The sequence below is a fragment of the Triturus cristatus genome, chromosome 11 (genome assembly GCF_964204655.1).
Source record: "Triturus cristatus chromosome 11, aTriCri1.1, whole genome shotgun sequence".
NCBI lineage: Eukaryota > Metazoa > Chordata > Amphibia > Caudata > Salamandridae > Triturus > Triturus cristatus.
The window spans coordinates 565,689,131-565,710,141 of record NC_140594.1 but is presented as its reverse complement, the minus strand read 5'-3'; the positions used below and the strand labels follow the sequence as shown (position 1 = coordinate 565,710,141).

General features: G+C 52.0%; 1 protein-coding gene across 1 annotated transcript in view; it reads right to left on the bottom strand.

The window, feature by feature from the left end:
* Window positions 1-21,011, bottom strand: part of XRN1 (5'-3' exoribonuclease 1) — a 1,184,094-nt gene that overhangs the window by 447,306 nt on the left and 715,777 nt on the right. The window contains exon 32 of the mRNA XM_085633624.1: window positions 13,001-13,078. Within this exon, the coding sequence (XP_085489750.1) occupies window positions 13,001-13,078 (78 nt within the window). The remainder of the gene's footprint in view (window positions 1-13,000; window positions 13,079-21,011) is intronic.

Below are 21,011 nucleotides of genomic sequence, written 5' to 3'. Positions count from 1 at the left end.
TTTCCAAGAGTTCCCCTGGTTGCTCCAGGCCTGCTCTACGCTCCCTGCAAAGGAGAGCACCCTCAGACCTCGTGGGTCTGCACCAGCAGCTGCTTTGTTCATCTTGCGTGGGTTGCGGTTGCCAATGCTTAGTGGATCCAATCGGGACACTAACACCGCAGCGACTCTCAGCCGACGTGGGACAGTCGCCCTCCAGAAGCTGGCCTTCCTTGAAGCCTCCCGGAGCCCGTGACTGCAGAGCCCAGCTGTACCTTCCACACCTGAAGCACCCGACATCCACGAGTTCCTTCCTGTGAGCTCCCTGGTCACTGTGCTGTGACCCAGACTCTGTCCCCTCTGCTTTCAGGTTCATCTTTATCTTCTCTTCACCTTTAATCTTCACGACTTCAACGACGCTTCCAGCTAGCAGCAGTTTGGACTACTTTTCCATAGAAAATCAGCCCGCGACCCGACACCAGAATCGACCTATGCACCCGGCTTCCCTGGGGCAGGTAACAGTGGTACTTCGGTACTTCCGTGGTGGTGGGCTCTCCAAAGCCTTAAGTCTCAAGTCTTAACTTTGTACTGTTGTTAGAAGTGTCCTTAAACCTTAATTATTCAACCGCGACATTCTCCATAGGCTAACATTGCGATCCCGATAGCAACTTCTCGCACTGCACACGCCTCCCGTGGGTCCCCTTCCTCTTAACTGTGGGTGGATTCTGAAGGGGCCAGCGATCCTGAATGCCCTAGGCATTGCCTGTAGAATTGTCGTGGTTCTTATACCACTATTTTAGTATATGGTTTGGTCCCCCCCTGGGGCCCATTGATTTCTGTGCTATTTATTGTGTTTATAAATGCTGGTTTGAAGTGTAACTTTGCCACTAGCCACATAAAGTGACTGTGGGATTCTGTCTAGAATAAATACATATATTTTATATATATACCTGTGTGGGCTACTCTTTCATTTGGTTATTCAAGAGGTTATTATGGTAAAACAATAAGCTTAACACTCCTTCAAGACTTAGCCTGAAGGCTGCTCTCCACAGCTACCACTAGGATAGCTTTCTTTAAAGGTTGTCTTAAACCTATCATCAATAGGAGTCGAATTGGACTGGTGCAAGGTGTCCCTATAACTAGGAACAGCATATGCCAGGCCAACTTCTCACAGGGGGTCAGAACCGGTGGGGGTCAGTTTGCTGGGTACAGCAAGTGGCCTGGAGAAGCTCACAGAGGCGGCATGCCTTTGAAGCTTTCCCCTGCCCATCCTGGGGAGGAGACCTAGCACCTCGCCCAGGATGTGCATTGTTGCAGGCCCAGGAGAGCGGGGGCTCTGCACCCAGGGGTCCAGCAACATGTCTGCTGTGTGGCAGCCTAGGCAGCCTCCCAGACCAGACGTGGATTGTAGGTTTCAGGGGGCATCTCTAAGATGCCCTCTGTAGTGCTTTGCACATTAAATCCCACACTGGCATCAGTGCGGGTTTAATGTGCTGAGAAGTTTGATACCAAACTTCTCAGTCTTCAGTGATGCCATTATGGTGCTGTGGAGTTCATGTTTGACAAGCTCCCAGCACCATGTACTCTTAAATGGCAGCACTGCACTTACAGTGCCCAGGAATGGACATGGGTACTGTAGGGGCACAGGGCTCATGCTCCTGTGCCCACACCACTGGCATAGGGCACCCAGCTAGAGGGATGGCTGATGTATGCCAGGGCAGTGTAGGTTGTGGGCATGGCACACAGGGATGTGTGCCATGTCGACTCTTTGTTTTGCCTTGTACCCAGACACTCAGCCTGCAAGGGCAGTGTGGTTGTGTTAGGGTACAGGGCCTCTAAGGGTGGCACAATAAGTGCTGCAGCCCTTAGAGGCCTTCCCTGGTCACAAGGCCCTGGGTACCTAGGGTACCATTTACCAGGGGCTGACATGTGGCCAGGGTTTGCCAATTTGGGATTTTAGGTTTTAGAGAAGGAACATAGGCCCGGGGCACCTGATTGGCAGGAGTCCAGGGCACACTCAGTCAAAGTACATTCAGCAAAAAGTGGGAGCATACCATGCAAGAAAGATGGCACTTTCTCACATTTGGGCGTAGCCCGCGAGTCCTTGAACCTCTCCAACACATGGTCTGCTTTGTCGCCAAAGAGGCGACGGCCATCAAAGGGCATGTCCATAAGTGTTGATTGGACATCCCCTGAAAATCCAGTTGTCCTCAACCAGGCGTGGAGTCGGATCGCCACCGTCGTTGCAATCGATCTGCCCAGTGAGTCGGCGGTGTCTAGGCCACAACGAATCCTGAACTTCGCTGCGTATCTTCCCTCTGCAACAACCTTGGAGAGAGCTGTCCGGCCCTCCTCTGGACACTGAGGCAGCACTGTCGCCACCATATCTCACACACAGTGGGAATAACGGCCCAAGAGGCATGCGGTGTTCAAGGACCGCAGCACAGAACTGGTGGAAGAAAAAATCTTTGCGAACTGATCCAGTTTCTAGGATTCCCTATCCGGAGGTGCGGAAGGGAAGGTGGTTGGAGAAGCAGAGGTTTGGACAACCAAGCTCCCGGGGATGGGGTGTTGGGAGAGGAAAATGGGGTCACCCAGAGCCTGGCGATGGCGGCGGGCCACGTTCCTATCCACAGGAGACCCTGTGGTGGGCCTGGACCAGGTGCCCAAAAGAACGTCGGAAAGTGCTTCGTTGAAAGGGGATATTCTAAGGTAAGGAATCTATCACTATGTGTTACTTTCAGATACTAGATGGCAGGAGTATGCGGGGCATGTTTATCAATAGCAACACATACTATGCACATGGTAATTTCTTTTCAGAATACCTCTAAAGGGCATGCACATGAATGCTGGAAAACTAAAATGCTCAATATCATCCAGAAGAACTCACTTATTTAATATTTCTACAGCATCAACTGCTGTAAATAGCTGGTATGCATGTCTCCTAAGTTGAATGTCTGAAAGTGCACACCTACATTCTGCATGTACACTGGTCTCTGCCTGTGCAAATTGCACAGCATGAAGCCATAGATACACAAACATTTTTAAAGCAATACTGCAAATCAGAGCTACTTTCAGGGCAAAAACAGATCCGGTTCCTCAGTAAAACAAGCATTGGCATAGCCAATAGGTCTCGCTTTTGGGACCTTATATGTATTTAGTTATGCAGCACAATATCCTTGGTGCAACAACATCAACTGTTGTATGGCTAAACTCTAATAAGGTCCGAAAGGAGAGACCTATTGGCTATGCCAATGCCTGTTTAGACAAGTTGTCAAAATAATACTCTTTATTCCTTGAATAGTTTACTGATATCCTTGTCAGTATATTGTGTCACTGCCCAAAATACCTTATACAGAGAAAAATCATCTCCTGTTCCGCTGTTGCAACTGAATCCATTTCATTATTATCTGCGCGAGGCAGGATATTGTATTCTCTATCTCACCCAGGTTTTGTTTTTTTAAACTTTATTACATTTTTATATACATTTTTTATACAACACTTTCAACAAAGGAAACGGGATTACAGTCTCAGTTGCAAGCCTTTTAATGCAAGCAGTTGGCAACATTAGTGACAAATACATTGTACAACCAGTACGGAGGGTGAATCAAGGGGGCTGAACACTGAAAAGACAAGTGGCTTTTGCTTCATGAAGTGCTGTTGGATAATTACCAAGTTAGGGTGTCGGGTGATCCACGTATATACCACAATGGTCTCTGCCCCCCTCCCTCAATGAGTTCCGTTCAGTGAAGTGTCTGGTACATCAATGAATATAAAAAGTACAGTCTGCTTAGGCATTGCCAGGGAAAGAAGGGGGCGGGGGGGTTTGGTAGAATAGTGTGTTGAAGTGTGTAGTGGGTCAGACCTAGATAATCGATGTGTAGTACTGAGGACAGCAGATTAGTTGTGCAAAGTATTCTATCAAGCCAGATGTGAAATTGGTGTGGGGCAGAGAACGAGTACACCCTAGCTGTAGCATTGCTTTGGTGCCTGATGCCAAGTAACTGCCAGTGTTGAAATCAGTCGTGGAGCGCCCGCGTGGTTGAGACCATGGCTGCAGTGGACAATGAGGGGAATGAGCAGACAAGTGTAACAGCCATCGATGGCGCCACCCCCAGTGTCCTCATGGGTCAGGATCGCTCTCATCACTCCCTTGCGTGAGAGCTCAGAGATCTGTCAGGTTGGCATCCCAAATGGAGGCTGTGAGGTACTTGCACAATACCAAAGTGCCTTCTCTGTGTAGTGCCAAACTCTCTGCCTGAGCACACCCGAGAAAGTACTGCGCCCATGCCTTGACCAGGGCAAAAAAGCAGTCCTTATACTCTTAGACCTGTCCGCGGCGTTCGATACGGTGTCACATTCCATCCTGATAGACCGACTAGCCACGGCAGGGATAACTGGAAAGGTACTGAGCTGGCTAAAAAGCTTCCTAACAAATAGACGACAAGTGGTCACCCTGGGCCAGTTCAGATAAGAAGAGATCCCAATAAATTCAGGTGTACCGCAGGGCTCCTGCCTGAGCCCGAAACTTTTTAATGTGTACATGGCCCCCCTGATTTCCCTCATATCATCCTTCGGCATAGCCACCATTTCATACGCGGATGACACACAACTCATCCTAGTGATGGAGGATGAAACCAACGAAGCAGAAACAAGACTTAAAAACTGCCTAAAAGCCACTTTCCATTGGATGAGGACGAATCACCTTAAATGCAACACTGGGAAGTCCGAGATCCTACCGTTTGGTAAGGGAAACACTTTCAACCCAGCACTATGGTGGCCTGAAGACGCAACCGTTCCCCTAATACAGCCAACGCAGTCCGAAACCTAGGGATAAAATTTGATCCATCCCTGAGCTTTCAACAACAAGCAGTAGCCGTGGCAGGGACCTGCTTCGGCATAATAAAAGGGCTCAGGAAATTTTTCGATCTAATTCCTTTCGCCGCAAGGAAGACTGTGGCAGTAGCCCTCATTACCTCTCGCATAGATTACTGCAATAGCACATACGCAGGAACTAGCAGGACAGTCTGTCATAAACTACAAATGGTGCAGCATGCAGCGGCCAGACTAGTGCTAGGATGGAAAAGAAGAACCTCAGCCACAATTGCCATGAACACCCTGCACTGGTTGCCTATACACAAAAGGGTGCTCTTTAAAATCTTGCTAATCACTTTCACGGCAGTTAACAAAACAGGACCCAAATACATCAAAAGCATGTTCCAACGCAACGTTCCATCCAGGTGTCTGAGGTCCCAAGGTGACAATCTCCTGACTATTCCCAAGTTTAGACTCAAAACCAGAGGAGGTAAAGCCCTGGCTGTCTTGGGGTCCAGAGCATGGAACTCACTGCCACCCCCTTTCCGACAAATCTCTACAGAAACAATTTTTAGAAAAACCCTTAAGACCTGGATTTACACCCTATCCGACACAAAATGCAAAAACATGAATTAGCATTCGAACCAAGGATTTACCAAAAGAACAATAAGCCACCATGTTCTCTTACACTCAATAGCGCTAAGATGCTCCCTGGAGTGTAACCCGCGCTATACAAACACTAATTACATTACATTGAGTGATGGAGGCTCTTAGGACTTCCACCGTTGGGCAATAAGTCCTTTGGCCGCCAGGAAGCCCCGGCCAAGAAACCTAGAGGTTATTCTATTCTTCTCAAGAGAGTTCAGACAGGCCTCTCCATGGTACCCGAAGCGTAATGAATGTTTACACCACTTCTGCACCCCTAGAATGTTCGATGCACGCGCTGTGCGGGCGAAACCTAAACATCTTATAATTAACCATGTAGGTGAAACCCAATGCTACCAATGCTAGTTTCATTGGCTTCCTGAGTGGTTATTTGAAATGTGGGCATACTTTTACAAACCTGTGACGACATTGAGGCCTTTGTGTGGATTAACGGCCAGAGCGGCCGACTTTGATGCTGGGGTTCTAGTCTCGACATGGACGCTCAAACATCCTGTGAATCTGGGCAACTCTCCCGTGCCTAACAAAATGAATGCGTTTGTCTGTACTGCAGCTGCTGCTCATTTAAAGGGCTCGGATACCTTTGGGTCGAGTTTGCGCTATAAAAAATTGCTACAAAAAAAAATAATGCCAGATTACTACGTTTTTACTCTGGTTCTAACCCGCACGTAGCCCTTTCGGTAGGAATTCATAAATAATGATTAGAGGACGGCCAACCAATGAGAAAGAGTGTCTATCAGTCTCCTCTCTGGTCCTCTTCATGGGTGTGTTGAACGTGGGATGGAAGATACAGAGGTTAGATATTGGACGTTGCCCTGGTCCAATGAGCACAAGAGTTTGGCAGTTTATTTTCTGGCTATGAATGCACATGTTTCGCAGAACTGCGGTATCTGTAGACCTAAAAGTATACTCTCAATGCTGAATGGTGTTGGGATCTCATCACAATTCCCAACAGTGCTCGACTCCAGAAGCCCCAGACAGATCCGCCGAGGGCACACTTAATATTTCAACCAGACAGTCGAAAACGCTGTCCGAAACTCACGACCGGGATAGTACAACCCCAATAGAAAACAAGACAAACAAGGCAAAAAAAATGAAACACAAACGCGGCCCCGCGGCTGCAAAAGTGAAACAGTTCTGGCCTAACATGTGGGAGGGGTGGGGGGAGGGCGAGAGACCACACAGCGATTCCCTTGCGGGAGCGAGCCTTGGGCACCATATGTTTGCAAGTTAATTACAAACATATGGTGTCAAGCTCGCTCCCGCAAGTGAATCGCCACATGTGCACACGTTGCCATTGAAGGCAATGGAACGCGTGCACGTTTTTGGTTGAAAAGCCAAAGCGATTGCTAAAGGTCTTTTTGCCTACGCGGCGCATGCGCGCTGCGTAGGCGAGACCTAACCAGCCCATTCTCTTTGTAGTGGGGAGGAACATACTGATTAGGAAAGCCACACTATTCTTCAACTCTAAGGGGTAGTTACATATTAAATATGTGTGTGCCTACTGAGCACCTGCAGGGGGAACCAAAAAATGTAAGGGCCAGTTTTGGCACAATATCAGAGCAGCATCTATGAATAGGGAAGTAAAGGGTGGAGTTGAATATAGTTTTGCAGCTGTGATGGGACTGTGCATAGCTGCTGCTTTGCCTCATGGGTGCAACAGAAAGAAAACAAGACTGTTGAAAAGTGTGACTGACAGAAAGGCAAAAAGGGAATAGATAGGGGAGAGTGGTGGAGTGTGAAAGAGGCGATTGAAGAGATCCCATCTCAAATACTGCTTTGTGATAAAAAGTTCTACATAAGTACCGATACATGTGGACAGAAAAGTTTGGCATGCTGGAGTTCACGTCTTAATGCATAAGTTACTTACTTGTTTAACGATATATCTGTAAGAGACATTAGTTAGTGAAAGATTCCTTACCTTAGAATATCCCTAGGCATCAGACTGGATCCGGAAAGTTTTCGTCAGCAGTACCCTTGCGTGTCGGTAGGCGTCGTCGTGCGGCTCCACGTACGTCGCTGGCGTCGTAGTTGCCAAGATGACTTTGTCTGAGCTACTTAGACACGCCCACGTGCGCTGACGTCCGTTCTGTACACGACTTTTCCGCGCCAGGAACGCAGAGCCATTTCAGAGACCGACTACTGGTGCAATAGAACTAGGGCCCTGAAAGGGATGCCCTAAACCCTTGAGAACGGTTTGCAGAACGGGGAGGATGGGTGGGCGGTAAGGAACCTATCACTAACTAATGACTCTTACAGATATATCGCTACACAAGTAACTTGTGCATCTGAATGAGACAAGTTAGTGATAGATTACTTACCTTAGAATACATACCCAAGCAATACCAACCCCGGTGGTGGGTCTGCGAAATTAAATCAAACCAGAAAGTCACAGAGAACCGACCAGCCAAACAAGCCGTCTTTCCGAACCCGACTGTCAAGGCAATAGTGCTTAGTGAAAGTATGCAGCGAGGCCCACGTAGCTGCCGGACATATCTTGCAGAGTGATATGATACCGCGTCCTAATGCTGTAGTAGCTGCTGTCTCCCTGGTCGAATGGGCACGCAGCCAAACCGGAGGTTCCTTTCTGCCAGAGAGTAACAGGCTTTAATGCGCAAAACAATCCATCGGGAGATAGTCCGCTTGTGCACAGCCCGACCTTTCTTGGCACCCACGTAGCCAACAAAGAGTTCGTCATCCACCCAGAACTGCTGTGTGCGGCAGAAAAAGAATGAAAGTGCACATTTTGGGTCCAGACGGTGGAGCCTCTCTTCCTCTCTTAAAGGAGACGGAGGTGCAAAGAAAGTGGGCAAAGTGACAGTTTGCGGAGATGAAAGGCAGTGACTACTTTCGGTAGAAAGGAGGGACATGGTTGAAGCACAACCTTGTCCGGATGAATCGCCAGGAACGGAGGTTTACATGAAAGAGCCTGGAGCTCACTCACATATCTAGCGGAGGTGATGGCCATTAGGAAAACAGTTTAAGGTTAATAACCGCAAAGGACAGTTATGAAGAGGCTCAAAGGGAGCACACATTAAGTATGTGAGAACCAGGTTCAAGTCCCACTGAGGCATCACAAAAGGAATAGGAGGGAAAAGGTGAGTAATGCCTTTGAGAAATCTATTGACAACAGGGGACTTGAAAAGAGAGGGCTGATCAGGCAGCCTGAGAGAGGCTGAAAGAGCAGAAAGGTAGCCCTTGATAGTGCTCAGAGCAGAGCCCTGCTTGATCAAAGAGAGAAGGAACAATAGGACCTCAGAAAGAGGGGCAGAAAGGGGATCTACAGCTTTCGCTGCGCACCATGCCACAAACTTGTTCCACTGACAGGCGTATACAGTTTTAGTTGAGGAACGCCTTGCTGCCAGAATCACAGTACAGACTTCAGATGGCAAGTCAAATGGAATCAACGGTCGCCGATCAATCTCCATGCAAGGAGGGGGAGGCTGGACAGGTTCGGGTGGAGGACCGTCCCCTGGTGCTGCGACAGGAGATCCTCCCGAAGAGGCAGTCGGGATTGGGGGATCCACGCTCATACTGAGTAGCTCGAGATACCAATCCCTTCAAGCCCCTGTCCGGTGCCACAAGAATGACTTGGGCCCGGTCACGCCTGATCTTCTTCAGCACTCTGGGTAGAAGAGTAAAGGGGGAAAAGGCGTACAACAGACAGAAACTCCACTCGCAACGAAAAGCATCTCCGAGCGAGTGCCGCCTTGGAAACTTCAACGCGCAGAACTCCTGACATTGGGCGTTCTCTTCAGTGGCGAATAGATCTAACCAAGGTTCTCCCCACTGCTGAAAGAGACCTGGTCCACGTCAGAGTGTAGACGTCATTCTTGATCCAACATGCACCTGCAGCTGAGTTCATCCGCCCTGGTATTCAGAGAACCTGCCAAGTGTTGAACCACCAAGGAAAGGCCTTGACGTTCCAGCCATGTCCAGAGACGCAGAGACTCCTGACATAGGGTCCACGACCCCGCCTTGCTTGTTGCAATACCACATGGCGGTGGTGTTGTCCATGAACACCTGGACTACACTCCCCTTGACAGAGGGAAGGAATGCTTTCAATGCAAGTAGGATCGCCCTGAGCTCCAAAAGGTTGATATGGAGCTTGGACTCCGCTGGAGACCAGAGGCCTCTGATCTCCATCTCTCCCATGTGGCCGCCCCATCCCAGGAGGAACGCATCCGTCACCACTGTGTGGTCTGGTTGGGGTAGGGAGAGGGATTTGCCGCTGACCCAAGGTTGGTTCGTGAGCCACCACTGCAAGTCCTGTGCAGTGCCCTCCGAGATCTGGACATAGTCGGACAGGTTTCCCTACTGCAGAGCCCGCATATGCCACCTGGCATGATTGATCAGCAGGATGCAGAAGGCCATGAGGCCCAGCAGTCTCAGGGTCTTCCTGATCAAAACCCAGGATCAGGGCTGAAAGATCTGAATCATAGCCCGTATGGCTTCGGACTTGCGTTTCGGGAGGATACACCCGAAACTGCGCCATATCCAGAACCGCTCCGATGAAGAGGAGCGTCTTGAGAGGGAATCAGATGCGACTTCGGCACGTTGATGGAAAACCCCAGCGAATGCAGGAGGTCGGCCGTAGTCTGGAGGTGGGAGACGACTGCCTGGGGCGAGCCTGCCTTCAACACCAGTCGTCGAGATAGGGGAAGACTGAAACCACTGATCTGCACAGATGAGCTGCGACCACCGCCAACACTTTCGTGAACACCCGAGGGGCACTTGTATGGCCAAAGGGGAGCACGGTGAACTGAAAGTGCTCGTGGCCTACCGTGAACCGCAGGTAACGCCGGTGAGCCGGCAGGATGGGGATATGAAAATAAGCATCCTGCAAGTCCAACGCTACCATCCAGTCTTGCAGGTCTAGGGCAGACAAGACCTGAGCAAGCGTGAGCATCTTGAACTTCTCCTTCCGGAGGAAGTGATTGACGTTCCGGAGGTCTAAGATAGGACGTAGGCCCTTGTCCTTCTTTGGAATCAAGGAAGTAGTGGGAATAGCAACCACGACCTACTTCTGGCGTCGGAACGCGCTCGATGGCCCCCTTGGCCAAGAGGGCCGTAACTTCCTGCCGGAGAAGTGCCAATTGATCATCCGACATGCAGTGGAACTGGGGCGGCATGGCTGGAGGGGTAGTCTCGAAGGGGAGGGAGTAGCCCCGTCAGACTATCTGCAGAACCCACCTGTCTGCAGTGATGGTGCGCCAGTGGGGGAGCCACTGGCGTCTGGTGGGCCTGAAACAGCGGACTAGGAAGGTTTTGAGGCAGCGGCGGCAAGGGCGGTGGTGGAATGACCCGCCAGCTGGCCCTGTGAGCCACATTGGGAGGCACCCCGGCTGCGCGAAGAGTGCAGCTACGCAGGCCGGCGGCTCTGAAAGGAACGCGTTTGGGTGCCTCGACCCAGACCTCGAAAGGAGCAAAAAGTTGATCCCAAGGGAGCGCGCGTGGTGGCAAGACCCAAGGACTGGGCCGTAGCCCGAGAGTCTTTAAAGTGTTCCAAGGTGCTATCCGCTTTGTGACCAAAGAGGTGTGTGCCATCAAAAGGCATGTCCAACAAAGTGTTTTGGACATCCCCTGAGAAGCCAGTGGTTCTGAGCCATGCGTAACGGCGTAGCGCCACAGTAGTGGAAATCGCTCTGCCTAGGGAGTCTGCTGTGTCAAGACCACAACGGATAGTGAATTTTGCGGCATCTCTCCCCTCCGCAATAGCTTGGGAGAGTACCGCTCGAGCTTCTACCGGACACTGAGGCAGCACCTGTGCTACAGTGTCCCACACAGAGTGGGAATAGCGGCCTAATAGGCATGCAGTATTGACCGCCCTTAACCCGGAACTGGCAGAGGTGAAAATCTTTTTCCCAAACTGCTCAAGTATTTTAGATTCTTTATACGGAGGTGCAGAAGGGAATGCACTGGGAGAGGCAGAGGCCTGGACAACCAGACTCTCAGGCATTGGGTGTTGCGTGAGAAAACTGGGATCGCCCGGGGCCAGGTGATGGTGCCGTGCCACACTTTTATCCACAGGAACCCATGTGTTAGGCTTGGTCCAGGTGCTTAACAAAATGTCTGTAAGCGCGTCGTTAAAGGGCAGCAGCGGATCCGTGGAGGAGGTCGCCGGCTGCAGCACCTCAGTCAGGTGATTAGTCCTAACAGAGACGGAAGGGAGCTCGAGGTTAAGCGCCTCAGAAGCTCTACGCAACACCACAGGAAAAGTTCCCACCTCCTCCGTGGCTACGGAAGAAGGAGACTGTGTACCAGTATGAGGAGAGAAATCCAGAACGCCTGGACCTTCTACTTCACCTTCCCACTCCAGTTCGTCTTCACATTGGGCTGCGAGAGGGTCCTCAGACCCCTCCCAGTACTCCTCCCTCGTCCACCGGTAGTTTAAGAGGCCGGTAAGGGCGAGGGACCCGGGGAAAGGGGGTAAACTCTCCATCTGGAATAGGAATCGGATGGTAATAAACCAACCCAGGCTCGAAATAGTCCCGACCTGGGGGCAACGGCGCCGTGTTCGGCGCCAGCTCCGGAAGCCGCACCGGAGGCAGCGCCGAGACCAGTGCCAACAGCGCCACAGGGTATCTTGCTGGCGTAACCGAGGCCAAAGGCGGCGGTACGGGGGCAGAACCACCCAACGGGTCCACGGGGCCCGAAGGCACACCGGGGTGACCTGATGGGGCAAAAAACAGCTCATGGTGACACGAATACCTGTATCTCCTGCGGAGTTGCGTACGGCCCCGGGAAAGGTGAGTAGGCCGCAGGTAATAACGCAGGCTCCACCGGAGCCGCGGGGAAGTGACCCCCCGCCCCCATCACCGTGTCCCGCGACCGGTGAGGGGTAGACTAAGAGCGACGCCGCTTCTTCGATTTTTTATTGTGCTTTGACTTACCTATCCCCGATTCCAATGTACGGTGGTGTCAGCCCCGCAACCTGTCTCGTGACCTTCCACAGAAGCGTGATCGTGAGCATCACGGAACCGAATGGCGGGCCTCTAACAACTTTCGGGAACGCTCCCGCAAAGCCTTCGGCGCCATGGCTCGAATATCGGGGCACGCCTCAGGGTCGTGGGCGTGTCCCAAGCAGAAGAGACCCACATCATGTGGATCAGATACCGACATGTTCGGATGGCAGGCCCGACAGGACTTAAACCCGGGCATCTCTACTGCACCAGAAGTCGAGTACTAGACAAAACAAGAGAAACAAGTCTCTCGAAATAAAGTTAAAATAATAACTCGGAGTACCGCTCTCTCTCTGATCTGCGCTTGCTGGCGCAGAAAAAGAAAGAACTGACGTCAGCGTTCGTGGGCACGTCTAAGTAGCTCCGACGACGTAATCTCAGCGACTACGCCAGCGACGTACGCGTACCGACGCGCAAGGGTACTGCTGACGGAAACTTTCCGGATCCAGTCTGACACCTGGGGATATTCTAAGGTAAGGAATCTATCACTAACGTGTCTCTTTCAGTTTTTCAATTCATCATATAGATCCACCTGAAGAGGCAAAGGGGTGGGAATTTTTGTCACACAACAAACAAGCACCAACCTTATTTTGCATATTTTGGGACTTCCCAGTGTCTTGAAGCGACTGCCACACATTGCAAAATTCATCATCTTGCTTACTCTATAAGAGGTAAAAAGAAATTAATTGTATGGTTGCCTCTATATTTTCACATGATCTTGAACTAAGTCAGTAAAATACAGATGACAAAATGTATTTGCAATTTAGTTTTGCTCCTTGCGTTTCTGGCACTTAATCATTTGCATCTACAGAAAGATGTATGCTGAGTATTTTAGGAGTAGTTATAGAGAGTAAAATAGTTTAGGGTCTTTGGCAAGGTGACTAACATTCCTGTATTTAGAGAAAATAACATTGTTTGATCTTTATTTGCAGAGTACGTTCTACAAAGTGTTCAGCAACATCAATAACAATAGCTGTAAGAAGGTTCTCTGATCATCGGTGACAGACTGTTTCCACGGCTACAAATTCTTCTTGACAGTGTAGATATGGGAAGAAATTACTGTCCCCTATCTAGATGCTTACAATCCTTACGGACTTTGATATAACCTATGTGCTTTAACCAGTCTTACTTTTGAATTTAAAAGAATGAGTTGGCTTATCCTCCTCACCTAATCATTCTTATGTACACTTTAACGTACAATGCTATTTTCAGCACTTCTAGCTGATGGCTTACAAAACAAATAGATACCAATGAAGATTTTACTTATTTGGAAAGTAGCTCTGGAGGAGAGGCTCTGAAAAATACAACACCACAAAAGTGGCATTGTCACTTGCTATAGCACTAACTTTACTGCCTCTAACTGAGCTCCAATCTGATTTCCCTATATCAGAGAAACCAGAAAAATACACTGTGAGAAGTAAAGTACGAGTTACTTACCTTCGGTAACGATGTTTCTGGTAGAGACGATTCTAGCCGCAGATTCCTTCACGTAGAATTCCCCAGGCATGAGACTGGATCCGGAAACATTTTGCCACAGCATCCCTGCGCGCAGGAGGCAGGGCGACAACACGCAACTCCACCCAGGCGTCGTCCGCGTACGTGACATCAGCGAGGTCACAGAAGATCCGCCCCGGCGCGCCTACGTCAGTTTTCTTCGGAGAACTTTTCCGCACCACAACACGGAACCACCAGATAAAAAACTGTGGGAGCATGGAAACAGTGTGCGAAAAATTGGAAAGAAACGGTGACTAACACCACCACCAGGGTAGTGCCAACACCGCAGACCCCTAGGGCAGGGAAAGAAGAAAGAAGAAGAACAAGCAGAAACCTGCGCAGTCACCCTACCCGCACATAGACAACCTCCCATCCCTGTGCCCCGAAGGGAAGAACAGGCATAAAAGTCATGGCACATGTAGGAAGCCCACCCCCCTCATCCTGAGCAAGGAATGGGACCAGTCCCAAGACAGACAGGGACAACAAACCTCCAAGCCACCCCAACAGAGGGACACCACCCACAAGGACAAGGGCAAGACATGGCCAGAGGACCCTCAAACCAGAGGATAGCAATGGAAGGAAGGGAGGGAGGACAAGGATAGAAGCAATCCATCCCCCAAACCTGGAGTAGCCAGAGCAGCAGCAGTGCACCGGCGCACCTAAACCCCATCCTCCAAAGAACCAAGGGAGGAATGAACCGGCCCCAGACGGAGCCACCCGTCAAGAACAAGGAAGGCACTCACAGGAGACACAGCCCCCCACCGGGAGGCGAGTACCGAAGACCAACCCAAGGGTCCTCGCAGAATAGGAGTGGAAGGGCGGGCTGTGAAGGAATCTGCGGCTAGAATCGTCTCTACCAGATACATCTTTACCTAAGGAAAGTAACTCGTACATATGATAGAGACTACCAGCCGCAGATTCCTTCACGTAGAATAGATACCCTAGCAATACCCCCTGGGAAAGAGGGTGTGCGAAAGGACCCCACCAGCCAATGCAGAACAGAAGGCCCCACAGGGGACCAGATCTGTGGACCAGGTAGAACCTCACCCCTGCCAGGCCAAGGGAACCCCCACAAGCAGAACCCCACCGACCCCAAGGGGACGTAGGAGGGAAAAAAGGCTGAAGAGGCTCGTACACTCTCAGCAGAGGAACCAAGAGCAAGTTCGGAGAGGCCGAAGCACCCCACTCCCCCACAAGGCAACGTAGCTTCCACCGAATGCCAAGATAGGAAGACGGAAGAAGAAGAAGCCTAGAGGGCCCAAAGGAAACGAAGGAGAAGAAGGTGAGCCCATTCCAGATGGAGAGCAGCCTGCCAACCAGAAGAATGCTGGCTGTCAAGGTCAGAAGCAAGAAGAACAGCCCGAGGCCCCAGGAAGGCCAAGTAGGCAACGCCTGGCAAGCGAGAACACAGGGACATCTCAGATCGCAGAACGGGATCAGGGAGAGGAGGAGAGGCCCGGGCCACCACCACGAGTGGCACCGCACACGAGCTCAGGAAGCAAAAGCAACCTACGTAAACACCATGGAGAACAGGTACCCGAAGCCGACCACAACCCTCCAGCAGATCGCAAGCCATATGACAGCTACCATAACCCCACATAGGGCACGTGAAGTCCCAAGATACGGGAACCCTCTTTGGAAGAACTTTCGCAGCAGAGGAAGAAAAAAAAGAACCATGGGGGAAAAGAGCACCCCCGCTACAGGCTTGACAGCAGCCCAAGCAAAGCAGAAGGCCCAATTTCAGGGCCAAGTCTGCACAACAACTCCTGCAGAACTCACAACAAAAGGGCCGTCCAGCAGCCAACAATGCCAAAGTCCCAAGGAAGGACGTAAACGGCCAGAAAAACATACTCCACAACCATAACAGCCGGCCTAAGAAGGCCCAGAAGCAACCCTAACTCAGAAGTCACTGAGGAGGGGACAGAGGAGGAGGACGGAGCCCTACTAAGTGCCTCTGGATGGCAGAGTCGGCCAGGGCATGAAACAACAGACTGCCATAAAATCGGAGATCAATGAGCCTCTCCCGAATATTTTCGGGGAAGACGCCGTCCGAAGCCAAGCATGGCGACAGAGAGAGACTGAGGAAGCCATGGCCCGGCTCAGCGCCGCAGAGATGTCCAGAGCAGAACGGAGAATAAATGCCGCAAGCTCCCGGCCATCCAATGCATGGTGCCGCAAATCCACTTGAGCAGACTCCTGGGACGCTGCAGACCCCAGAGACTCAGCCGAGTCCCACAAACAGGAGGATGCCCTAGCCAGCACACACAAGGTGTTAAGGGCCCACAGGGCCACGCTGGTCGAGGCGAACATTTGCGTCCCCAAGCGTCCAGCCAGCAGGTCTCTCTGGACGGCGGAGCCAACAGGGGAGGCAGGGAGGGAAAAGCAGTCTGCAGAAGGGGGCTGGCGGCTGAGGGGTGAATGGACAGGCACGCGGGGTCACACAGTGTCGGAAGGTGCTGATGCAGAAGATGCGGAGGCACCGGGTTCCCGGAGGCAGGACGCCTCCAAGCCCCCGTCAAGGCAGAAAGGAGCGATCCTTCAAAGGGAAGCAAGATGTCCCTCCCACCAGAGCCCTGGTGGAGGACCTCCAACAGATGGTCTGCCGGAAAGTGAGCCACCGGATCACCCATGCGTAGGATGCCCACAGCTGTGGACACCGCGTGAGCGAAGGCCACACCCGCATCCGTAGGGCCCCGCGGTGGATAAAGCAGCTCCTCTGTGGGAGACGGCTGCAAACTAAGGCGGCCGTCCCCGAGGCCAAGCAGAGCGGGCAAGGGCTAGACCTGGAAGTCAGGAGGAGCCGAAGAATGAGGGACCTGCCGCTCTTCCAACGAACACCCCTGCCTCAGGAAGGGCAGGGAGCCGCCCTTCACCGCCGGTGAATTGGACACCACACGGCGACCAGTCTCCAGGGAGGACGATACCAATATGCAGCCTGCCTCCGGAGAAGGAGCGTCAAAAGATGAATCCGTGGTACGACCCCTGCGCGGAGCCGTAGAGTCCGCTGCGTGAGGCTGGACACCAGCGCCATCTGGCGTCGCCGGGCAAGGGACCTCAAAGTCACCCCTCACCAGAGACAGGAGCGGGGACCGGAGTAGAGCTGGAGCTGCACCAGAACGGCGCCGGCCCAAGCCCCGCCGAGGCAACCACCTGCGTGGGGGAACGGGACAGGCCCGGCGAAGGGCCCGAAGCCCTCAGCCGGCCACGGCCCAGAAGGAGGCGAAGGTCACCCGGCAACCCCTGTGGCGGCGCCAGGGACGATACAACCTCCGACTCACCCTCCAATGAGGCAGCTGCCTGTGAGGAGGTACGAGAGGGGCCCGGAGAGGGATGAGGGGTCCGCCCTCGACCAGGAGCAGGACGAGAAGAGTCCACTGACCCCTGTGGCTCCGCACGGTCAAGCTGCTGCCGGCGCTGTAGCGGCGTCACCTCGGCCTTAGACAGGACCACCCTGCCAAGGGACCGAGAGGGGCTCGGGGATGCGACCCGAGCCCCGGCGACCTCCCCCGACACCACAGGGACCCCGTGGGGGTTTGCGGCGAGGCAGAGACTCCGTGGCCTGAAGGAGGTGCCCCAGAGGAGCCGCACCCCAACAGCACCACATCCTCCAAGCCTGGATCCGACCGTCGGCGCCGGGCCGGAACCACCGGCGGCGCCGCGGAGGGCCCTGCGCAAGGCGAGGGATCCACCGACGCCCCAGGAGGGGTAGGAGGAGGCGACGCCAGCAAGGCCTGCAATGCCGCAGCGTAAGTCTCCATCTGGACTCTCGATGCCCCAACACCGGGAAAGGGTGGATAGGATGACACGCGGGGCCGCATCACCCGTGGAGAGTCCATGCCCCCGGTAGGCCGGAAACCAGCCCCCGGGGATGAACTGCGACACTTACCCACCGGGGAGCGACGCTCAAGTGACATCGGAGAAAGGCGAGGACGACGACCACGGCCGGACCTGAAGCCGTCCGCCGAAGCAGACCGAGGGGAGGACGTGGACCTGGAGAGACGCACCGAGAGAAGTTTCATTCAGCGCTCCCGCCACGACTTCAACTTTTGGCACGCCGCACAATCTGTGGTGCCGTGATCCTCCCCCAAACACCACATGCAAATGAGGTGAGGGTCCGTCGCCGACATAAGACCAAAAAGAATGGAAGAAAGAGGGCCTTAAACAGGCCCGCAGCAAGGAACGGATCCGCGTTGCACGCGGAACAGGAAGAAACTGATGTGGGCGCGCCGGGGCGGGTCTCATGTGACCTCGCTGACATCACATACGCGGACGACGCCTGGGCGGAATCGCGTGTTGTCGCCCCGCCGCCGGCACGGAGGTATGCTGTGGCAAAAAGTTTCCGGATCCAGTCTCAAGCCTGGGGATAATTCTACGTGAAGGAATCTGCGGCTAGTAGTCTTTATCAGATTATGAAAACACAGAGTGTAGACGCAACACAGACAAGAGGAGGCAGGGAAATAATGAACTATGGGAAAAAACACTATCAAAAATATAATTACCAGGGTCAAACAGGTAGTTCTTCAGATTAATCACCGTTTGAAAGACTTGCAAGGCAGTAAGAACAAGCATTTGCAATGCAATAGGTCTTGCCTTTCCGAGAGTTAGAGCTATTAGCGTTGTAAATGGCAATGTCTTTTACCCATGTGTATTTGTTTTGAGTGTTGTGGCTGTAGTTGGTGAACTGTAATTGTAATTGCATTTATATATAGTACTAACAAGATGAGCCTGCAGTGTGCTTAGAAAAGAAGGAAGCAGGGCGTGTTTGTTATTTAAAAGGGTGGAAGTGACACTGGCCAGATGGAAAAATAACACTTGCCAAAAAACAAAACATTCTGAAAACTAAAAACAATTACAACAAAAAATAAATCCACTTACTACCAGATTGGGTAACTTGACAGAACTTGGGTCAGTGTACACATAAACAGCATACATCCCAAAAAGTCCTTCTCAAGAGTGTTCTTAAGACAGCTGGTGGGGGAGGCGAAACTGAGTTCTCCATCAATGTCAAGCTATGCTAATGATACTGGCAGGTATCCGATGCAGGGCACCGGGAGAGCTGCAGTCAGCGGTGGCACATGGGGGAGCTGACGTAAGCGCGCTGCACCGGACAGGAGATGTGCACGCATATGGTGCGAGCAGGAGTTGCGCTAACGCTGCGAGCCGTACACATCTCCTGTCTTCCACATGCTTGCACCCTCTCATGGCTGCCCATCCATGCAAGCACCCTCTCACAGCTGCCCATCCGAGCAAGCACCCTCTAACGGCTGCCCTTCCATGCAAGCACCCTCTCACAGCTGTACATCCAAGCAAGCACCCTCTCACGGCTGCCCTTCCGAGCAAGCACCCTCTCACGGCTGTCCATATGAGCAAGCACCCTCTCACAGCTGCCCATCCAAGCAAGCACCCTCTCACGGCTGTCCATCCGAGCTTGCACCCTCTTGCAGCTGCCCCTCCAAGCAAGCACCCTCTCACTGCTGTCCATACAAGCATGCACCCTCTTACGGCTGTCCATCCGAGCATGCTGTGCGGCACACACAAGAGGTACGAACCACTAGACAAATGCAATTACACTTATAATAAAGACCAGAGTCATGGGAGAAAAACACCAGACAGCCCACAGCACTATAGGCCAAGCCAGTCACTGGGAAATTAATGTTGTATGAGTGTTGGTAAAAGGCAGGGCTTTAAGTGAGCTGGGTCCTGCCGGTGCTCAGCACCGGCAGTGCCAGAAAGCAGATGCTGAGATGGGTCCCTAGCGGGCTCTCCATTTTGGTCTGATCCTCAGGGAAAAAGAAAATCTTAACTGCTGTAGTACCACCCTTCACTGCCCTTGATGTAATTTCAAAGTGACTTGTTATAGTACTTTGTCTCATAATTTTTATTTCAGAATGGAAGCATTTTCAACATGCTATACAACAAAGCCATCGTTGTTGCTTATTTATCTTATGCAACTAACAAGCATTGACAAAGCCAATAGTCCTGGCTTGTTGTAGGTGCAATGTTACTTTTTTGTAATATAAATCTCGGGATGCAATGACAGAAGTGTCAAAATATACCAGTCTGGGTGGGGGAGGGGGGTGGGGGCACACTAAGCTAAGCACAGATTTTCAGTTTGCGTGCTTTAAGTCACATCATCAATTACATCAGCCACACCCCTCAGGGACCCCCACTTAAAGCACTGGTAGGTATGCCTGCCAGTCCTGAAGGTTTCAAGCCAGTAGACTAGAATTTGCTTATCGAATACAGTAAAAAGGATAACACTCCAGCAGAGAACAAGTGGGATTATCAAAAAACGCGAAGAAACGAAGGTGGGAGAGGCGGAAATGATGACGCGCATAGCAGAGACTGCTGCGCTGTGATAACAGAGTGACAGACTGTTTACTGAAACAACATCCAGTATCCATGCCACCGACGGATATTTTTGGAAATTCTTTTAAATACATGAAGAGAAAGAGTGACTGTCAGTACCTTGCAGCAGCGAGAGGGCTACGGAGAGGAGAGGTGTGTCCCCTCCTCCCAGAGTTGTGCACTCCGTTCGTCAGTCTGTCCGGGCGAACAAGAGACCTTGAACACACACACACCTCCATAAAGGAATTTCACTTGCAGGGACAGACAAGATCCAACTATTCATAATGTGAGGGCTGAGCCGGGCACCGGCAGAACACAATGCTTCCCTTGACAAGGGGAGGCACGGGGGAGGAGCGCAAATTAGTAAAAACCACACACCTGCAGGGCACCTGGACAGGCGACAAAGTCCTGCCCAGGAACACAACAGGTGCAACATCTTCGGGGCTATCAGGGCACCGGGAGAGCTGCAGTCAGCGGTGGCACATGGGGGAGCAGACTTAAGCGCGCTGCGCCGGACAGGAGATGTGCACGCATATGGTGCGAGAAGGAGTTGTGCTAACGCCGCGAGCTGTACGCGTGCACATCTCCTGCCTTCCACACATGTGGACATGTCCTGTCCCCCTTCGCCCACCAAACTGACAATAATAGGTCTCGCTAAGGCGAGCAGTGCATGCGCAGCGTCGCTAGGCGAGACCTAAAAATGAATGTTGCCTTGTGTAACGCAACTGGTGCTTGTGTAAAGCACTCTGATAC